Genomic DNA, 19294 nt, shown 5'->3' with positions numbered 1-19294 from the left:
TTAGTGAGTGGCCTCTTCCTAGGCCAGTGACGTCACATTCATCGGTCACATGACCTAGTTGCAGCTCAGTCCCATTCAAATAAATGAGTCTGAGCCTCAATACCAAGCACAGCTACTATGCCAAGCTGCTGTGCTTGGTATTCTGAGAAGAGGCCACTGCACAAGATGATCGGCAGGGGGAAGGGGACGTTGTAGAATTCCCACCAATCACATATTGATGACCTCTTAGGATAGGTCATCAGTATACTGTAGGAGTCCCAGAAAACCCCTTTAAGAGCATTTGATTGTGTTACATTTAACTTTTTTGAATGTTGCAGGATCAGTGATTACATGGACCTTAATGCTGTGGATTTGATGGGAAAAAGATGCTATCATTTCATTCATGCAGAAGACGTGGAAGGCATCAGACACAGCCACCTAGACCGTGAGTATCTTGCCCAGTGACCTGGATTGTCAGCTATAGCTTCTACAGTAACATGTCCTCCACACCTAATATCTGTATATGTTTTGCTATGCATGACACATATTATGTTCATGAGGCCTTTTAGTAATTTACTGTTCTCAGTGGACAAGTGGATTCAAAGTTATATGTATGTGTTTTATGAAATTCTGGGATACACATGATTATAAGGCTATGAAAATAATATCTATTTGCTAGTATTTTGTGGTGGCAAGTGGAGATTACTCTGCTTGATCCGAATCATTGAATTTGTCTACCTTTAAAGAGGACCTTTTTATGGGTAAGCAAGTGTATTATTTGCTGTATTCACGTACATTTACCAAATCTCACAAGAACAGCTCACCTTGTCCCTGGCTGTGACACGGTCTGCTGTGAATGGACGGCATCACAGCCAGGGAGAAGAAGATGCCCATTGAGGAAACCAGATGTCTCCCTGTACTGATGGTCTGAATTAACGTATAGCATGTCAAAAACAGCGGGGGGACAGGGGTATTTTTGGGGGGTTAAAAAGGGTCTACATATACAAAGGTTTGTGATACGAAAACCCATGAAAGATCCTCTCCACTGTGTTATTTTGAGAAAGTGCAATATCTAAACCTTTGTTTTTTCATCTAAAACATTTGATGAGGAAAACTATTCCATAATGCTTTAAAGCTTCTTTTACACTGTGCAGATTAGTGCAGTTTCTACTGCATTGTTTTTGCAGTACTTCTCCAGTGAATAAAACAAAACTGCACATAAAGCTGCACCAAAAACGAACCTACTCAAAGGGGTCACCTAGGATTTTAGTATTGATGGCCTACACTGGAACTACACATATCCATCCATTTTGTAGTGAACGGAGTTGGTTACTGCAGAGCTGCTCCCAATGAAATACATGGGGGCAGCTTTGCAATAACAGCTCTATCCACTACACCAGTGGTCCCCAACTCCAGTCCTCAGGGTCCACCTGAGCAGGTGATATAATTAGTGTCACTGCATCGAGACACTTTTTTAATCATGACTGGCAGGTGGGCCCTAAGGACTGGAGTTGGGGACCACTGGTGTAGTGGATAGAGCTGTTATTGCAAAGCTGCCCCCATGTATTTCATTGGGAGCAGCTCTGCAGTAACCAACTCCGTTCACTACAAAATGGATGGATATGTGTAGTTCCAGTGTAGGCCATCAATACTAAAATCCTAGATGACCCCTTTGAGTAGGTTCGTTTTTGGTGCAGCTTTATGTGCAGTTTTGTCAGTCATGATTAAAAATGTCGCACAGAATGAATGCCTGTGGTAGATCTCGATGCAGTGACACTAATTATATCACCTGCTCAATACTAAGGAAATCCTGAAAATGTGACGGGCAGGTGGACCCTGAGGACTGGAGTTGAGGAACACTGCACTACACAATGGATTGAGCTGAAACTACTGAGATTTCAAAAACATGGATGAGCAAATCTATTCTCAACAACATAAATCGGATTTGCTAAGAATTTTTTTTAAAATGTAGCCGCAAAACGAATCTAAAGATTTTTTAATTGTTACGGAATAATCACATAAAACAGTGTGCAGCGACATTTTACTGTTCATGTTGGTAGGCAAAACCACAAAGGAGGAAGAAGAAGGATGGTCACATGGCACTAGGTGGGGGAAGGCTTGCCCAGATTGGCTCAGAGGCTGACAGACAGTCTGGATCAGCCAATCAGGGGAGCAGCAAACAGGGAGGTGCTTGTGCAGAACACCATTGTGCATTGTACTTGGACCTGGAAGGATGTGCTGCGGTTTTGTGTGTTTCTAAACAGGTTTTACATTGCTGCAAGAAAACAGGTAGATACAGCAGCAAATGCATTTGACATTAGTAACGCTAATTATAACTGTGTTACTGAAGCCATTGCTGCATTACAACATCTAGTTCAAAATATGTTTATCATCACTGCAAAAAATTGCATTATGACACAAATATTTTAGTGAATGTGTGTGAATGAATTATTTTATTCACAATAAAAATATATCAATCATAATGTAGTTAGCAATGCCATGTTAGGGTGGGTTCACATCAGCGTTATGGATTCCGTTTTTTTGGTTATAACGAACAATAACGGAATCCATAATATGGAAGTCAAAACCTTTAAGAGGCATTCCATTTTGATCCTTTAAAGTCTATTGACAGCATATTCACAGTAATGTAAGATGCATATTTGTGTAGGTATCTAAACTGAAAAATCACTGAAGTATTAAACCTACTTTAAAACATAACTTTTATATAATGATATTATCTAAAATAATTCCCACAAAAACAAATATTGTTTTAGATAGCTGCAGATAAATCTAGCGAAGTATAGATAGGGTATGCAATACTCCGGACAAATAAATAATAACACACACTAGGTCATATGTGACCACTCACGATTCAGACGTATGGTGTTCGCTGATGGAATTTCGGTCATCTGATATCTTGATCGTATTGTGGATATGGTCCTTCCGGCTGCAGGTGTTCCAGGGTTCAGAAGAAAGGGATGTATTAGGGCACAAAAAAATGGGAGATCTAGCCCTATAAGAATTACTATCCCTACCTAAAAGTGGAGATGGCCCCCGCCTAAATGCAGAAGTATCACTCCCTAGTGGAGCGACCCCACTTATCGACGGCTAAACCCTAGATTCTGACCCTAAAAAGTTACTCCCAATGAGCATTCCTAAGTCTCGACGCGTTTCCTCTGTCACAATTATGTGACAGGTTCATCAGGGGATGAAAACAATGTATGGTGGCTTGATAGCCTAGCTAGATGCTGCTGCTGGTCATCCTAGATAAATGCAGACAGTCCAGGACCCTTTCTTCTGAACCCTGGAACACCTGCAGCCGGAAGGACCATATCCACAATACGATCAAGATATCAGATGACCGAAATTCCATCAGCGAACACCATACGTCTGAATCGTGAGTGGTCACATATGACCTAGTGTGTGTTATTATTTATTTGTCCGGAGTATTGCATACCCTATCTATACTTCGCTAGATTTATCTGCAGCTATCTAAAACAATATTTGTTTTTGTGGGAATTACTTTAGATAATATCATTATATAAAAGTTATGTTTTAAAGTAGGTTTAATACTTCAGTGATTTTTCTATTGACAGCATAACGGATCCATCCTGGTTTCCATTATGCAGGAGTCCAGTCCTGCATAACGGAAACCAGGACAGATCCATTATGCTGACTTGAATTATGACAGAATGCAAAACGGAAGCCTTTAAATCCATGGGAATTTTCACAATTCTGACTGTGGCCAATTAAAAGATCTGCCCTCTCTGACAGTGTCCCCCAGTGCCATTGCTGCTGTTTGCCTGCATACCATCATGTTCCATACTGTGTCGCTGCTGCAGCCATCATGCCACTGCTGCTGTCAGCCTGCCTACCAACATGCATTTCCCCTTAGCTATATATGACAGTGTAACTATTTGCTATTGTATAAAAGCAAAAAGAGACTGGAGGCAGCACCTCATGTGTGGTGTCTTCTCAGCAGTATAGTAAAAATAGAGAGTAATGCGCTTACCCGGCTATGTTGTCGGAAGTCACAACAGCTGTAGTTGGCTTCACTGGTTGAGTCAGGCCAGAACACGGGGATACCGGACTGCCATCTGTGTTCCTGACCGTAGTGCTTGCGCGATCGTCAGGAAAATATTGCAGAAATAAAAAAAAGCCTGGAGACACTATTTTTGGCGCTGTCATTGGGGATCAATAAAGCATCGTTGGTTACATCCAAAATTCTTTCTTTGTCTACCCGCTTCAAGGGCTGAGAGCCCTCATCCTCAAGAGTGACTTATTTGGCGAGCAGGCCAAGGTGACAATGCAGGAGTGTTTCTACTGTGATTGACATTTTAAGTATAAGGTATCAGTGGTGTTTTTTTGGGAGCAACTACGTATCTCCCAACGATGTAACAGAATCAGAGTATTCATTTATTCTAGTAGCCTACTGCATCTATTAGCCTAATGTTATTATTATTATGAAAAAAAGAAAGTCCGCCAGATGCAACAGTGTTTACATAGTAACATAGTACATAAGGCCGAAAAAAGACATTTGTCCATCCAGTTCGGCCTGTCATCCTGCAAGTTGATCCAGAGGAAGGCAAAAAAAAACTAACTGTGAGGTCGAAGCCAATTTTCCCCACTTTAGAGGAATAAAAAATTCCTTCCCGACTCCAATCAGGCAATCAGAATAACTCCCTGGATCAACGACCCCTCTCTAGTAGCTATAGCCAGTAATATTATTACGCTCCAGAAATACATCCAGGCCCCTCTTGAATTCCTTTATTGTACTCACCATCACCACCTCCTCAGACAGAGAGTTCCATAGTCTCACTGCTCTTACCGTAAAGAATCCTCTTCTATGTTTGTGTACAAACCTTCTTTCCTCCAGACGCAGAGGATGTCCCCTCGTCACAGTCACAGTCCTGGGAATAAATAGATGATGGGAGAGATCTCTGTACTAACCCCTGATATATAGTTATTAGATCTCGCCTCAGTTGTCTTTTTTCTAAAGTGAATAACCCTAATTTTGATAATCTTTCAGGGTACTGTAGTTGCCCCATTCCAGTTATTACTTTAGTTGCCCTCCTCTGGACCCTCTCCAGCTCTGCTATGTCTGCCTTTCTCACAGGAGCCCAGAACTCTACACAGTACTCCATGTGTGGTCTGAATAGCGATTTGTAAAGTGGTAGGACTATGTTCTCATCACGGGCATCTATGCCCCTTTTGATGCAACCCATTATCTTATTGGCCTTGGCAGCAGCTGCCTGACACTGGTTTTTGCAGCTTATTTTGCTGTTTATTAAAATTCCTAGATCCTTTTCCATGTCAGTGTTACTGAGTGTTTTACCATTTAGTATGTACGGGTGACTTGCATTATTCCTTCCCATGTGCATAACTTTACATTTGTCAGTGTTAAACCTCATCTGCCACTTATCTGCCCAAGCCTCCAATCTATCCAGATCCATCTGCAGTAGTATACTGTCCTCTTCAGTGTTAATTACTTTACACAGTTTAGTTTCATCTGCCAAAATTGATATTTTACTGTGTAAGCCTTTTACAAGATCATTAATAAATATCATGAAGAAAATAGGGCCCAATGCTGACCCCTGAGGTACCCCACTAGTGACAGTGACCCAATCTGAGTATGTACCATTAATAACCACCCTCTGTTTTCTATCACTGCGCCAGTTACTTACCCACATACAGACGTTTTCTCCCAGTCCAAGCATTCTCATTTTATATACTAACCTTTTATGTGGTCCAGTGTCAGATGCTTTGGAGAAGTCCAGAGTGTAGGTATTATAGTATAGGTTATCTATTATACAGTAGTATTCTTAACAATGGATACATTGTTTTGGTGGTGTTGTACCTTATGTTTTCAAGGGATTTATGAATAGAGATTTAGGGGCACATTTATTTAGACCGGCGTTTTGGACACAGGTTTTAATAAGCCCTATAGCTTGCGGTGGATCTCCGAAGTTATGTAGAGGCACCTGTCTCTACATAACTTCGGCACATTCAACATCGATTCTAAATGTAACACAGCCTCCTTGCCGCCCTACATTTAGACCATTTTCTATGCCTACACCACTACCACTTTTGTAGACCTAGCGTGAGCAGGTAAAGTCGCAGATTCTGCTGTAAAATGGTGTGCAACAGAATCTTGGCCAGATATATGCCACAGAAGTATCTAATTGATATATCCAATATACAGTACCTCATGTTTTTGAAGAATGTCAAAATGGTTCTAGAGGTTCTCAGAAATAAAATCAATTGGGGTTATTCTTAGAGGGTGTTTATTTTTCTCTGGCATAGATGCTATGTTTTTGGTAGAGTCTTTGTATATTATATGTCTGCTGGTTCCCTCGACAGTGTAATTCTTGTGTTGTATGCCCCACATATTGCAGTCCACACCCACATTCAATTAGGTATATGACCTAGGTAGACTGGCAGGTCAGATGGTGTTTTAAATGGAAGATGCTACTATTGGTGTTCGATATGAACATCGTTTTGTTATGTGAAATTACTTTACAGCAAAGACAGAGGGTGGAACCATATCTGTAGCTCCCTTTTTTGCAAGTTATTGTAATAGTGTGTTGTGCTTGTGTTTTCAGATGTTGTTGTGGTGTTCTGGGGGAAAGGATATTCACAATTGTGGGTGCACCTCTGTATGTGATCATTGGGTTGGTAGGTAGGTATTTTGCTAGATAGGGATCCTGCAGTAAGACATGCCAATGCTTCTCCAAGGCTTTCCGGATATGGGTGTTTGATTTATTATATTGGGTGATAAAATTAATACTATTATGTGTTTGTTATTTAATGGTACTTGGTTTCAAGCAATCTTCCTGTGTAGATTGAGTACTTCGTACAAGTTCACTTTTGATTAGGCCGTTTGGATAGCCTTTGTCTGTGAATCTTTTTTTGAGGATTTGTGCTTGTTGAATGAGCTAAATGCTTGTTCATCAGGTGATCCTGTTGTTCATGCAGGCACGTAAATTATCCCTTCTGGATGGCAGATTGTGCGGTGAAAACAACGATCTGCTGCCCAGAAACAATGTAGCTGTATGAGGACAAGCGATTTTATTAGCAATCCCTCGTCCTCATTACTGTGAAGGAGATCATTGCATGTAAATGCAGCTTTCTCCTTCACTGAACGAGCAGCCAACTGTTGGAATGATTCTTTCCCGACAATTGTGTGCTTCTGTCTGCCTGCCTGTATTAACCCGTATCTAACCTTCACAGTCATAACACAATAACTCACCCAGTGTGTGTGTTAAAGAGGACCTTTCACGGGTCCGGACATGATCATATAACTAGCAGGTTGTGTAGGGCATAGTGAAGTGATGTTACATCCCTTACTAGTTTCCCTATGCACCGCTCTGTTTTCCCGCTGTGCCCCCCGTACTGGTTTCCCGCCTGGTATGTAAATTAATACCAATGGTACAGGAAGGAGGGGACGGCCATGTTTCTCAATGGGCGTCTCCTTCTCCCTGGCTGTGAGCTGGCCAATTGCAGCAGAGAGCATCACAGACAGGGAGAAGGTGAGCTTCTTTTCAAGAAACACAGCCGTCTCCTCCTCCCTGTACCTGATGGTATGAATTTACATACCAGGCAGGAAAACAGTACAGGGAGAAAGAGGGCGAATGGAGCAGCGCATAGGAAAAATAGTAAGCGCTTTAACATCATACATGTAGCACACACTGAACAAGATCTACACCAAAGCCACAAGAACAGTACCAAATGGTACAGTAGAAATGACCAATGTCCACTTACCAACCACAATGTATACGTTGGTTTGCAGAGATCCATGGTGTTTGAAGGACCCAGAAATTTGGAGATACTGGTTGGTCAAATAAATCACATCTGTCTGGACTTTAAAGGGATTTTCTGAGATTTTTATACTGAAGACCGATCCTCAAGATGACACAGCCGATCAGTTGTTTGAGAAGGCAACAGCGCTCGCAGTAGCGGCTCGCCCCTTCTCGCTGCTTTCCCTAGGCCAGTGAGGACATGTTTAGGCCTAGGAGTAGCTCAGCCCCTAGAATTGAATGGGGCTGAACTCCGATACCAAGCACAGCTGCTGTACTTGCTAAGCATGGAAAAGGCTGCAGCGAGGAGCACAGGTGCCTTCTCAAACAGCTGATCGGTGGGGGTCCCAGGTGTTAGACCCCCATCAATCAGATACTGAGTGCTGTCCGCATCTTTTGCGGCCCTATTGAAGTGAGTGGGTCCGCACCTGAGCCGCAAAAACTGTGGCTCGGATTCGGACCCGAAAAACTGTCGTGTGAGTCAAAGCCTTATTGTGAGCCAAAGCCAGGTGCGAGTCAAAAACACAGAATATGTGCAAATCAAATCATTATACCTGATCTCTGAGTAGGCTTCACTGCTGGATTTAGCTCGCAATGACCAAATAACTGAAGTGTGAACTCAGCCTTAGTAGTTGCTAAATCTTGAGCTGCAGGGCCGGCTCCAGGTTCATGTGGGCCCTTGGGCGATAAAGCCTCAGTGGGCCCCCCTGTGCTAAGGCCCCTTGCAGACAAGCGTTCCTCCCGCAGCGAGTCCGCATCGCAGCACCCGGCCTGACCTCCCAGCACTGATGGGATTCACATAGCATTATATTGATTTATGATGCTATGTAACCCTTATAGTCCTGGAATGTATTAGATGACACTAACAGCATTATGCCAGTTATCCAATACATTCCAGAACTTTAAGGGTTAGATCAATCAATATAATGCTATGTGACCTCCGGCAGCGCTGGGAGGTTGGGCCGGGTGCTGCGATGTGGACTTGCTGCGGGAGGAATGCTAGTCTGCAAGGGGCATAAGGGCTCTTTCATACGAGCGGATGCCGTGCGGGTAATCCGCTGCGTGAAAGAGTGCCAAGCCCCGTCCAGGACAGCAGAGACACGGAGCAGTAACATGATTGATAATGCTCTTTGCCTCTCTGTGATAATTTTACTACAAAATCACAGTGACAACTGTATCTCACTGTCATTTTGTAGTAAAAATGTCAGAGAGAGGCAAAGAGCATTATCAATCATGTTACTGCTCCGTGTCTCTGCTGTCCTGGACGAGGCTTGGCACTCTTTCACGCAGCGGATTACCCGCACGGCATCCGCTCGTATGAAAGAGCCCTTAGGCCTCATGCACACGGCCGTTGTGCATCCGTTGCGGTCCCCAATGCACGGGCAACGTCCATGCAGTGGCCGGGACGAATCCGGACCCATTCAACTTGAATGGGTCCGTTAACCGTCCGCCCCCCGCAAAAAAATTGAATAAGTTCTATTTTATTGGGGTGCGGAGGCACGGCCAGAAATACCACGGAAGCACTCCATAGTGCTTCCATGGGGTTCCAATCCATGCGTTCGTTCTGCATCTCTGTGATTGCGGACCCATTCAAGTGAATGGGTCCGCATCTGTGATGCGGAGTGCACATGGGCCGGTGCCCGTGTATTGCGTTGCGGACCTGCTGTATGCGGGCCGCAATACAGCCATGGGCACACAACGGCCGTGTGAATGAGGCTTAAAACAAACTCCTATAAGAAAATGATAATCAATAATACACTTTATTGTCAAAAATTCATAAGAGGAAAATTTCCTCTTATGAAGTTTTGCCAATAAACTGTATAATTGATTTCATGTGTTCTGGTATTTTCTTATAGGAGTTTATATTGTGTTTTAGGCCGAATGCACACGTCCGCGTTCCACGGCTGTGAGCGGTCCTGTGGTATCCCGGCCTGGCATCCTGCTGAGAGCAGGAGCGCACGGCGTCATTGGTTTCTGCTATGACGCCGTGCGCTTCATGCCGCCGCTGCACTACAGTAATACACTCGTATGATCTATATGAGTGTATTACTGTAGTGCAGCGGCGGCATGAAGCGCACTGCGTCATAGCAGAAACCAATGACGCCGTGCGCTCCTGCTCTCAGCAGGATGCCAGACCGGGATACCACGGACCGCTCACAGCCGTGGAATGCGGACGTGTGCATTCGGCCTAAAACACAATATAAACTCCTATAAGAAAATACCAGAACACATGAAATCAATTATACAGTTTATTGGCAAAAATTCATGAACTGGTCTTGGTATGTGACTGTTACTAGTTCACCTTAATTCTAAATGTAAAACGAGTCCAGCAGCAGCATTCAGCTCCTCCAGGTTTCCTCTGGGCTGGGCGCCAGGTTTCCTCTGGGCTCGGCTATCAGGCCTGCTGCTGGCTGGGGGCGGGCTTACAGTGAGTCAGACTCAAATGAGGATCATCGCTGGATTCGTTGATCTGTGCGGCGTGCGGTGCCTGGACTCGGAATCAGAAGAGAAGAGGATCACGTGAGAGAGGGGGCGGGCGCTGCGCAACATGAATAATTATGGCTCGGACGGCGAGCAGGCGCTGCGCTGCGCTGCGCAAATATTTCTGACAAACATTTTAAAGGGGCCGCCGCGGAGACGAGTGGGCCCCCTAACTTACAGTGGGCCCCGGCACTTGCCCGGGTTTGCCGGGTTCTGACGCCGGCCCTGTTGAGCTGCTCTCTACTGAATTATTGGCATTTACAGTGATTTAATGTGCTATTGTAAGCTTAATTTCCCACTAAGAGGTGACATTCACCCTTTTGGTGACTTTACAGTGAACATCTGTTCACAGTATTTTTTTTAATTTGTCATTTGGACAATATCTTTAGTCTAGTTACATAATTGAATTTTTAAACCAATAGGCATGGACAATGGCACTACAAATGGCACTGTACTATATATACAACAGCTTTTTTTTTCAAGTTTCTACCTACTGCTTTGTAAAATGAATTAAAGGGGCTTTCCAAGAGTTTTTTTTTTTTTTTTTACTGGTGTCTTATCTTCTGGATATGTCATCAGTATCTGATCGGTAGGGGTCTGACACCAAGGACCCCCGTCCAGATGACTGGGCCACAGCTTCTCCAACATGGCAGGTCTTGTGGTGTGGTCCTATATGCTGTGGTTAATACTTACAAAGATTGGTCCAATAAATGACAACCGGTGAACCAACATCAGGGTCATAGGTGCCCAAGGCTCACTGCATGTGGAGAGCTAGAACTAGCTTGCCTGGTCTGATGCCACAGAAGAACTACTGTAGCACAAATTTCTGGAAAGGTTAAAGGGGTTGTCTGCTTTATTCATATTGATGACCTATCCTCAGACCAGTCAGAGTGCCCATGCTGACCCCAGTCTGCCAGCAAAAGCAAATACAATGGTTACATGAGCTTCAGATCTAAATCATCAGCAATGAAAGAAGATGCCCTGGTCTGAGGAATCATCTTTTCTTCTACATCATGTGGACAGCTGAGGGTAAATGCACATCATGTGGAAAATCCGCATCAGTTGGTGTGGATTTTCATTTGAATTTGTATTTGTATTTGCTGCGGATTTTCCTCTCCCCGTTAAAGTGAATAGAGAAAATCCAGTCAGAAAAAATAAAAAAAATTGACATGCTGCGGATTTTAAAATCTGCACCACAGGTCAAAATCTGCACGGAAAAAATCTACATTGTGTAAAGGAGAATTTCAAATTCTCATAGAATACAATGTACACGACCTACGGTGGGGATTTTCCACTTTCAAATCCATGCAGAAGTTCCACACACAATCTTGATCGGGTGCATTGAGCCTGAGTGTGCTTGGCTTACCTGGAGAAGCAGTGGAACTAGGAAGGCAAGCCAGCGGAGACAGTGTGATACATTGGGTAATATACTGCTGGTAAAGGTGGGTTTACACCGTACAATGATATAGCCGATTGGTGGGGGAGGAAGCATTCCTTCCTTACAGTTGACTACTTGTTCAGTGAAGGTGTCACGATGGGGAGTGGGGGAAACCCCCCACCGCATAATGGGAACTGTTACTCGGCGAGTCAACAATGAAGGGAGCAGGCCAAAACCTACAGCCGCCCTAATCCTGACCCTGATCTCCTGACCACATGAGCGAACCCAGAAGGTGGAAGGGCTCATGCACTGAAACCTGGATCCTGCTCACCCTGACGGTCCCTGGTATAGGGGTCAGGAATAGGAGACAACCCGTTCCTCAAGGATTCAGACCTTAAAGGGGAAGTGCAACCAATCTGCATGGCAACCGCATCACGGTCAAACACCAATATGACCACAACAGAAGGAGACCGCTGCAGATCTCCTCCACAGTATGAGGATGAGGAGTTGCATTGTTTCTGGGCAGCAGATCGCTGTTAAGACAGCACCATTTGCTGCCCAGAAATGATGATTGATGTGCCTACATGAACGTCAGGATCACCTGATGAACGACACCACTGAGGCTCGTCCCCGCCTGTCATTGGCTGCTCTATTACCCCCCCCCCCCTTTCCGGACACTGGATGTTTTCATCCGCGCATCGGGAGGAGCAGCAGCAGCGGCACTGTCGGACCAGGAGCGGCACAGGGAGCGGGAGTCAGGTAAGTAGATTTAGTGTCAGGGGCCCGGGCATATGGGGGACATTTTTTAGTCTCGGATAACCCCTTTAATTGAATGTTCGGAGCACTGATGGTGAGCCCCAGTCTTTGGGACACCAAAATGCCATCCCTTTTCACACTAAGAACTTACTTTCCATTGTAGACCAGTGTTTCCCAACCAGTGTGCCTCCAGCTGTTGCAAAACTACAACTCCCAGCATGCCTGGACAGCCAAAGGCTGTCCAGGCATGCTGGGAGTTGTAGTTTTGCAACATCTGGAGGCACCTTGGTTGGGAAACACTGTTGTAGACTGACCAGGCCAGACCCTGTAATCAATCACCTTTGCTTTGCTCCAACATTTTGGCACATGCTCAGTAAGGCATGTGGCTCCTGCATAGGAGAGAAGACTGCACATGTGCGGATTACATCGGATTACCTCACAAGTGAAAGAGGTACCAAGCCTCTTTACTTCATGGGGTACTGTGACGTAATCGACTGACGTAACCAATTGTCTAACATGCTAATGTTCTTCTAACCTGTTGTCAGGAAATGGTGAATTGTAGCATGTTTTGCTATGTTATATTTAATATTTATTGAGTTATGCTATAACATGAGTTCTGATGCTTATTACATACACATTAGTAGGTTACTTTGTATATTTGAGAATAAAATTAAATCTCAATTTCTATGGCAACTATAGGCTTGGAGCTGTATGTACAGCAAGTAGATATAAAGTATGGCGAATGGCAAAGGTGGAAGCTCCCTTGTGAAAGTCCTGTGTTTATTCCTGTCTAATAATATTGAGTATCCCTCTGTTTCTGTCGCTACCTCAGGGACACATTCTCACTGCCATCTGATAAATGGAATATGGACGTTAGAGCCATTTTTATGGCTGTTTCATTCAATGTTAAAGTCCTAATTGAGCCCTAAATTACGGAAAGCAGAAGCTGCCAGGAGCAGGCGGGTGTCGTTTGGCTCTCAGAAAGGTCACCCTGTCTGCTTCGGGAATGTCTACAGCTTCTAATATCTTGAATACATATGAAGGACACAGCAGAACTCCCAGCCATCACTTAAATGAACATGTACCACCGGAACAACATATCAGTGAGTGAATATAAAGGTGTGTCATACATTTAGGCTGGGAATACACAGCAGACTTTGTGCAACCAAAGAGCACTGTATAGCAGTGTAGGCCACTGAACATAATGGGGTCACAACATGATTTGCAATTTGCTGATTCCACAACCCCAAAATTGCAACAAAAAAAATCCAATAGTGTTGGATTTTTTACCACTTCGGGGCATCTTGCAAGACACTCTGCAACGCAATTCAGTTCAGTGGCTGCACTGCTACACAGCAATATTTGGCCAAGCCCCGTTCCGGACAGCAGAGACATGGAGCATTAACATGATTGATAATGCTCTTTGCCTCTCTGACCTTTTTACTACAAAATCACGGTGACAACTTTATCTCACTGTGATTTTGTAGTAAAAAGATCACAGAGAGGCACACAGCATTATTAATCATGTTAATGCTCCATGTCTCTGCTGTCCAGAACGGGGCTTTGTTCTTTTTTGCACAGAAGATTACCTGCACGCTTGTGTGAATGAGCCCTAACACTAGTTGTGGCCAAAGTCACTCTGTATTTGCACCATGTCCAGTCTCAAAAACCTTGCATTCCATAGCCTACCCATGCATTGCTTAATATCCTGCAGTACTCAACAGTAGCTTCCTCTGGCAATGTTCACTTATTGTCAACGTTTCCTGTATTAAAAATGGGTGGTCCAACACTAACCTCGTTAATAGTCCACATACTTCTTAGAGAATGTGGTTAAGGTGCAGTTCAAATCGAATTAAAATCACATTGGAAAAATTGTGATGCAGTTTTAACTGCTCCTCCTTAGGATAGGTCATCAATGTCTGATTGATGGTGATCCAATTCCCAGTACCATCAAAAATCTGTGGTTGGAAGGGGCCATGGTTCTGTGGCGAGGGATGAGGCCTCTTTCTTGGCCAGTGACATCACATCCATTGGTTACATGACCATTCTGCAACTTAGTCCCATTCAAGTAAATGGTATTAAAGGGCATCTGTCAGCAGAGTTGTACCTATGAAACTGGCTGACCTGTTACATGTGCATTTGGCAACTAATGGCATCTGTGTTAGTTCTATGTTCATATGTGCCCAAATTGTTTTGAAAAATGATGTTTTAATATATGCAAACGAGCCTTTATTAGCAACAAGGTTGTTGCCATTACTCCTAAAGGGTCTGCGCCCTGTGCACTTTGACACGGTCAGACAGTGTTAACATGATCATGCGGGGCCCTGACTTTCAAAGTGGAGAGGGTGCGACAGTTGCAGAGAGAGCTGAACCTCTAGGTGTAACTGCAGCACCTCCCTTGCTCCTCAAGGCTCATTTGCTTATGAACATGGGACCAACACAGATGTCTTCAGATGCCAAGAACACATGCAACAGGTTAAGAAAGTTTAATAGGTACAAATCTGTTGACAGATGCCCTAAAGGGATCATGCACATGACTTCTGTTGATTTGCTGTCTGCAAATTGCGGATCCGCAAAACACAGATACCGGCCGTGTACGGAATGGACGGCCCATAATAGAACGCTCCTATCTTTGTCTATAAAGCGGACAATAATGGACACGGAATGCCCATGGAGTGAAATGAATAGTTCCACATATGGGCCGCAAAAAAACCTGGAATGGACAAAAATACATTTGTGTGCATGAACCCTAACGCTGCAATACAAATCATGGCCGCTATCCAATATGTGCTTGACCTCTTTAAACAGCTCATCAAGGCCCACCCTTTCCTCTGAAACATCCCACTTTCTGCTAAGCCAATCCACTTTTTTGTTGAGCATGCATGTTAGAAGAAAAAGTGTATGAACTCTAAATGCACCAATTTCCGCCACTTTTTTTAGACAGATTTATGGTGAAGATTTCTTATTGGCCAATACGTAACATGAGGCTCAGACTTTTTTTTTTGGGCTAGAAGAAAAAAACTGACAAAAATATTGATATTTTGTTTTTTCTTTTAAATAGAATCTATTACCAGAATACCGTTTTGTAAGATGTTCTTTTTACAAGCGAGATAGGCACAATCATGCAATCATTGAAGTAGAAGGGCTGATTGGTGTGCTGAAAAATAGGATCGACACTCATAGGGAGAAAAGTGCACACCGAAAAAATACATAACAACTAATACAGCTATATCAGAGCTGAAATGCAATTGTGAACCAGTGGTAGGTAATAGCCCCACAGGCTCCAAAATGGCCACTGGTAGCAAGGAAGGATATAGCCAATATAGCCACTTTATATGTTAAACACATTCTTTGGACTTTTTCCTTCATACTCATTATACCATTAGGCCAAGATATTTAGGGGGTCATTTATTAAACAGAAATACGCCTAAATTAAGCGTATTTCTGGCACAGATTGCAGCACAAAGATCCTTTGCATTGTAATCTGCGACTTATACTCACTCGCGCCAGGTTTAAGAAAGTGGGTATGGGTGGGGAAGGGGACGGGCCGGCAGAAAATGATTTAAATGTAAGACAGCAAGGAAGCAGGCTTACTTATAGACTGGCGCTGGATGAGCCAAAGTTATGTAGAGGCTGGTGCCACTACACATAGGGGTTATTAAGACCGGCGTCCAAAGTGCTGGTCTTAATAAATGGGCCCCTTAGTGCTTGGAGCTACACATGGTTACAGTTTTGATTTTGTGCTCCTGGACATCTTTGCACTGTAGAACATTAGATTCATGGAAATAAATCACACAGGACATTGTGCAGTTTGCTACAGGGGCAGTGTTTCCTACCTACCTTATGGGGTATGTTGTTTTTTCAGCTCCCACTTCTATGCATTTTAAGTGCTAAATCCATTTATTGACCTTCCTAGTACAGTGAAGGACGTAGTCAAACTTTAGTTTCCCAAATCCCTGAGACCTCTCTGTTTTCCTGTCCGTGTTTGAACACCTCCTCCCTGCTGCGTCCCTCAGCGTTCAGGCGTCATCTGGCGTTTGTTTTTAAAGCTGCCACGGAGGACGGAGCTGACTGTCAGGGTGCCGTGGGCGAGAGGTACAGATTAAAGCAGTTTTATTCCTTTTCATGTTGAAGCTGCCAGTTTGGTGACTGGAGTGAAAGAAGTGGAGGGGGAGAGATGGCGAGAGAGTGAGAAAGGGTCTGCCAGTCGCACTGCAGCCAAGCCTTGTTCTTTCTGGTTGTTATACTGCCGCACTGAGGAATTTAACTCTGTAGACAGGTGTTTGGAGGAATGCAAAGATACAAATTGAGTATTCAATGACAGAGTTAATTTGCCGCCTGACATCAAAAAGCTTTATAGCAAGAAGAAAGCTTGTGAGACAGGCATCAAGGATCTCCAACTTTTCTATGTGTCATTCACTAGGCCTGATATCTCTATCCTACTAGCAGAAGGACCCGGCTTCGTACGGTAATATTTTATCTATTTCATTTAATGTTTGTGTGTCATTAAAATATATCTACAGTATCCAGAATAACAATGAGATCTACAGTACCCCGTCCCTTCAACAGTGACCTCCAAAGCAGCCCACCTCCTTAACAGTAACATCCACAGTGCCCTCCCCTTTAATAGTGACCTCCAACGCGGCCACCTGTTTATTAGTGACCTCCACAGTACCCCATCTCCCTTAACAGTGATCTGTACAGAGCTCTGTTCCCTGAAAATGTCACCTTAATAGCACCTCCAGCAACCCCGCCCCTTAACACTGACCTCCATAGTGTATCGCCCCCTTAACTGTGAGCTCCACAGTTCCCTGTCCCCTTATCAGATACCTCCACCACACCCACCCTTTTAACAGTGACCTTCACAGCAATCCACCCCCTTATCATTGACCTCCACAGCAGCCCGCCCCTTTACCAGTGACCTCCACAGCATCACGCCCCTTAACAGTGACCTCCACAGCGGCCGCCCTTTTATTAGTGACCTCCACAGTACCCCATTTCCTTAACAGTGATTTCCACAACACCCCGTCCCCTTAACAGTGGCCTCTACAGCAATCTGCCACTTAACACTGACCTCCATAGAGGACCATCCCCTTAGCTGTGACCTCCATAGCAGCCTGCCCCTGGATGGACGCAGGGATGTTCTTTTGAACAGCTCACTCTCAGACAGCAGCACTGTGCCCTGTGAGCGCGAACTGCAGGAAAAAAAAGTCCTCCTCCCTCCCACCCCTGCAGCTGACAGAAGTTGATTTTTACCTTAATTTGTTCAATCCCTGTCGGCTGCAGAGTGGGAGGGGGCGTGGCTTTGCAGGACCTGGGGTTTTAAGTCCATCTTTTAAGGGTGGCCTGAATGGCCACCCTTCCTGCTCCTAAACTGAGACCTCCACAGCACTCCACCCCCTTAACAGTGTCATCCACAGTGCCCTGCCCCTTTAAAGCTGACCTGCAGCAGTGAAGAAAAATGGCTTGATTGTTATGTAAACCTGGTGTAAAACTTATTAACTGATAAGGGTCATGTGACCAGGCTTCTGTTGGCTAATGCATTTTTGGGGAATATCTCACACAGAGATGTCCTTTTGAACAGCTCACTCTCAGACTCACTCTCAGACAGCACCACTGTCTCCCACCCCTGCAGCTGACAGAAGTTGATTTTTACCTTCATTTATTCAATCCCTGTCGGCTGCAGAGTGGGAGGGGCGGCAGAGTCTTTTGAGTGTGACCTGAATGGCCACTCTACCTGCCCCCTGAACTGTGACCTCCACTGCACTCCACTCCCTTAACAGTGTCATCCATACTGCCCTTCCCCTTTAAAGCTGACATACAGCAGTGAAGAAAAATTGCTGGGTTGTTATGGAAACCTGGAGTAAAACTGTGTGTATGTGGAGACTAAGGGCCTGCGAGCTAAGGGAGACTGAAAGCTGGACTGTCCTGTCTAAAACCAGATCTCTGGCCACCCTAGGGGCAGGCTGCTGTGGAGATCACAGGTAAGGGGACAGTCCACTATGGATGTTAGTGTTAAAAGGCAGATTGCTGTAGAGGCCACTGTTAAGGGGGCGGGGTGTTATGGAAATCGCTGTTAAGGAGACGAGGTTCTGTGGAGGTCACTCATAAAAGTGCGATTCATGTGGAGGTCACTGTTAAAGGGGCGGGCTCTTGTGAAGGTCACTGGTAAGGGGGTGGGATGCTATGGAGATCGCTTAAAGGGACGGGCTGCTGTGGAGGTCAGTGTTAAGGGGCGGAATGCTGTGGAGGTCACTGTTAAAGGGGCGGGCGCTGTGGAGGTCTCTGTTAAAGGGCAGGGAACGGTGGAGGTCACAGTTAAGGGGGCAGTTTGCTAAGGAGGTCAGTATTAAGGGGCAGGGTGCTGTAGAAGTCACTATTAAGGAGGCTCGGTGTTGTGGAGGTCACATTTTAAGGGAACGGAGCTCTGTTAAGATCGCTGTTAAGGAGGCGGGTTATTGTGAAAATCACACAAGACGGGGTACTGTGGAGGTCCCTAATAAAGGGGTGGCGGCTGTGGAGGTCACTGTTAAAGGGGAGGACACTGTGGATCTTACTGTTAAGGGGGCAGGCCGCTGTGGAGGTCACTGTTAAAGGGGCGGGGCATTGTTGATGTCACTATTATAGTGGATACTGTCGATATCTTTTAATGATATCTTTTAATGACACACACAAACATTAAATGAAATAGATGAAATATATCCATGCGAAGCCGGGTCCTTCTGCTAGTATAGCTATATATACAGAATATTCACACACATATTGAGCAGTATATTTGAAATATGTTACAGTGACATCTCACTGTTTTCTCTCTACAACAGCCCCTGTCCACATGCTGTATTAATACAGAGGTTTGCTCTGGTGGACCTGGCGTGTGTATACTGTACATTGCATCGACAGCTAT

The 19294-nt window shown here is 44.6% G+C and overlaps 1 protein-coding gene across 1 annotated transcript in view; it reads left to right on the top strand.

Moving 5' to 3' along the window:
- Positions 1-19294, top strand: part of NPAS3 (neuronal PAS domain protein 3) — a 600688-nt gene that overhangs the window by 536051 nt on the left and 45343 nt on the right. Inside the window, exon 9 of the mRNA XM_044272150.1 lies at positions 318-424. Within this exon, the coding sequence (XP_044128085.1) occupies positions 318-424 (107 nt within the window). The remainder of the gene's footprint in view (positions 1-317; positions 425-19294) is intronic.

The sequence above is a fragment of the Bufo gargarizans genome, chromosome 11 (genome assembly GCF_014858855.1).
Source record: "Bufo gargarizans isolate SCDJY-AF-19 chromosome 11, ASM1485885v1, whole genome shotgun sequence".
Classification (NCBI taxonomy): Eukaryota; Metazoa; Chordata; class Amphibia; order Anura; family Bufonidae; genus Bufo; species Bufo gargarizans.
The sequence above is the reverse complement of the archived record's forward strand: the minus strand, read 5'-3'. Positions and strand labels throughout refer to the sequence as shown.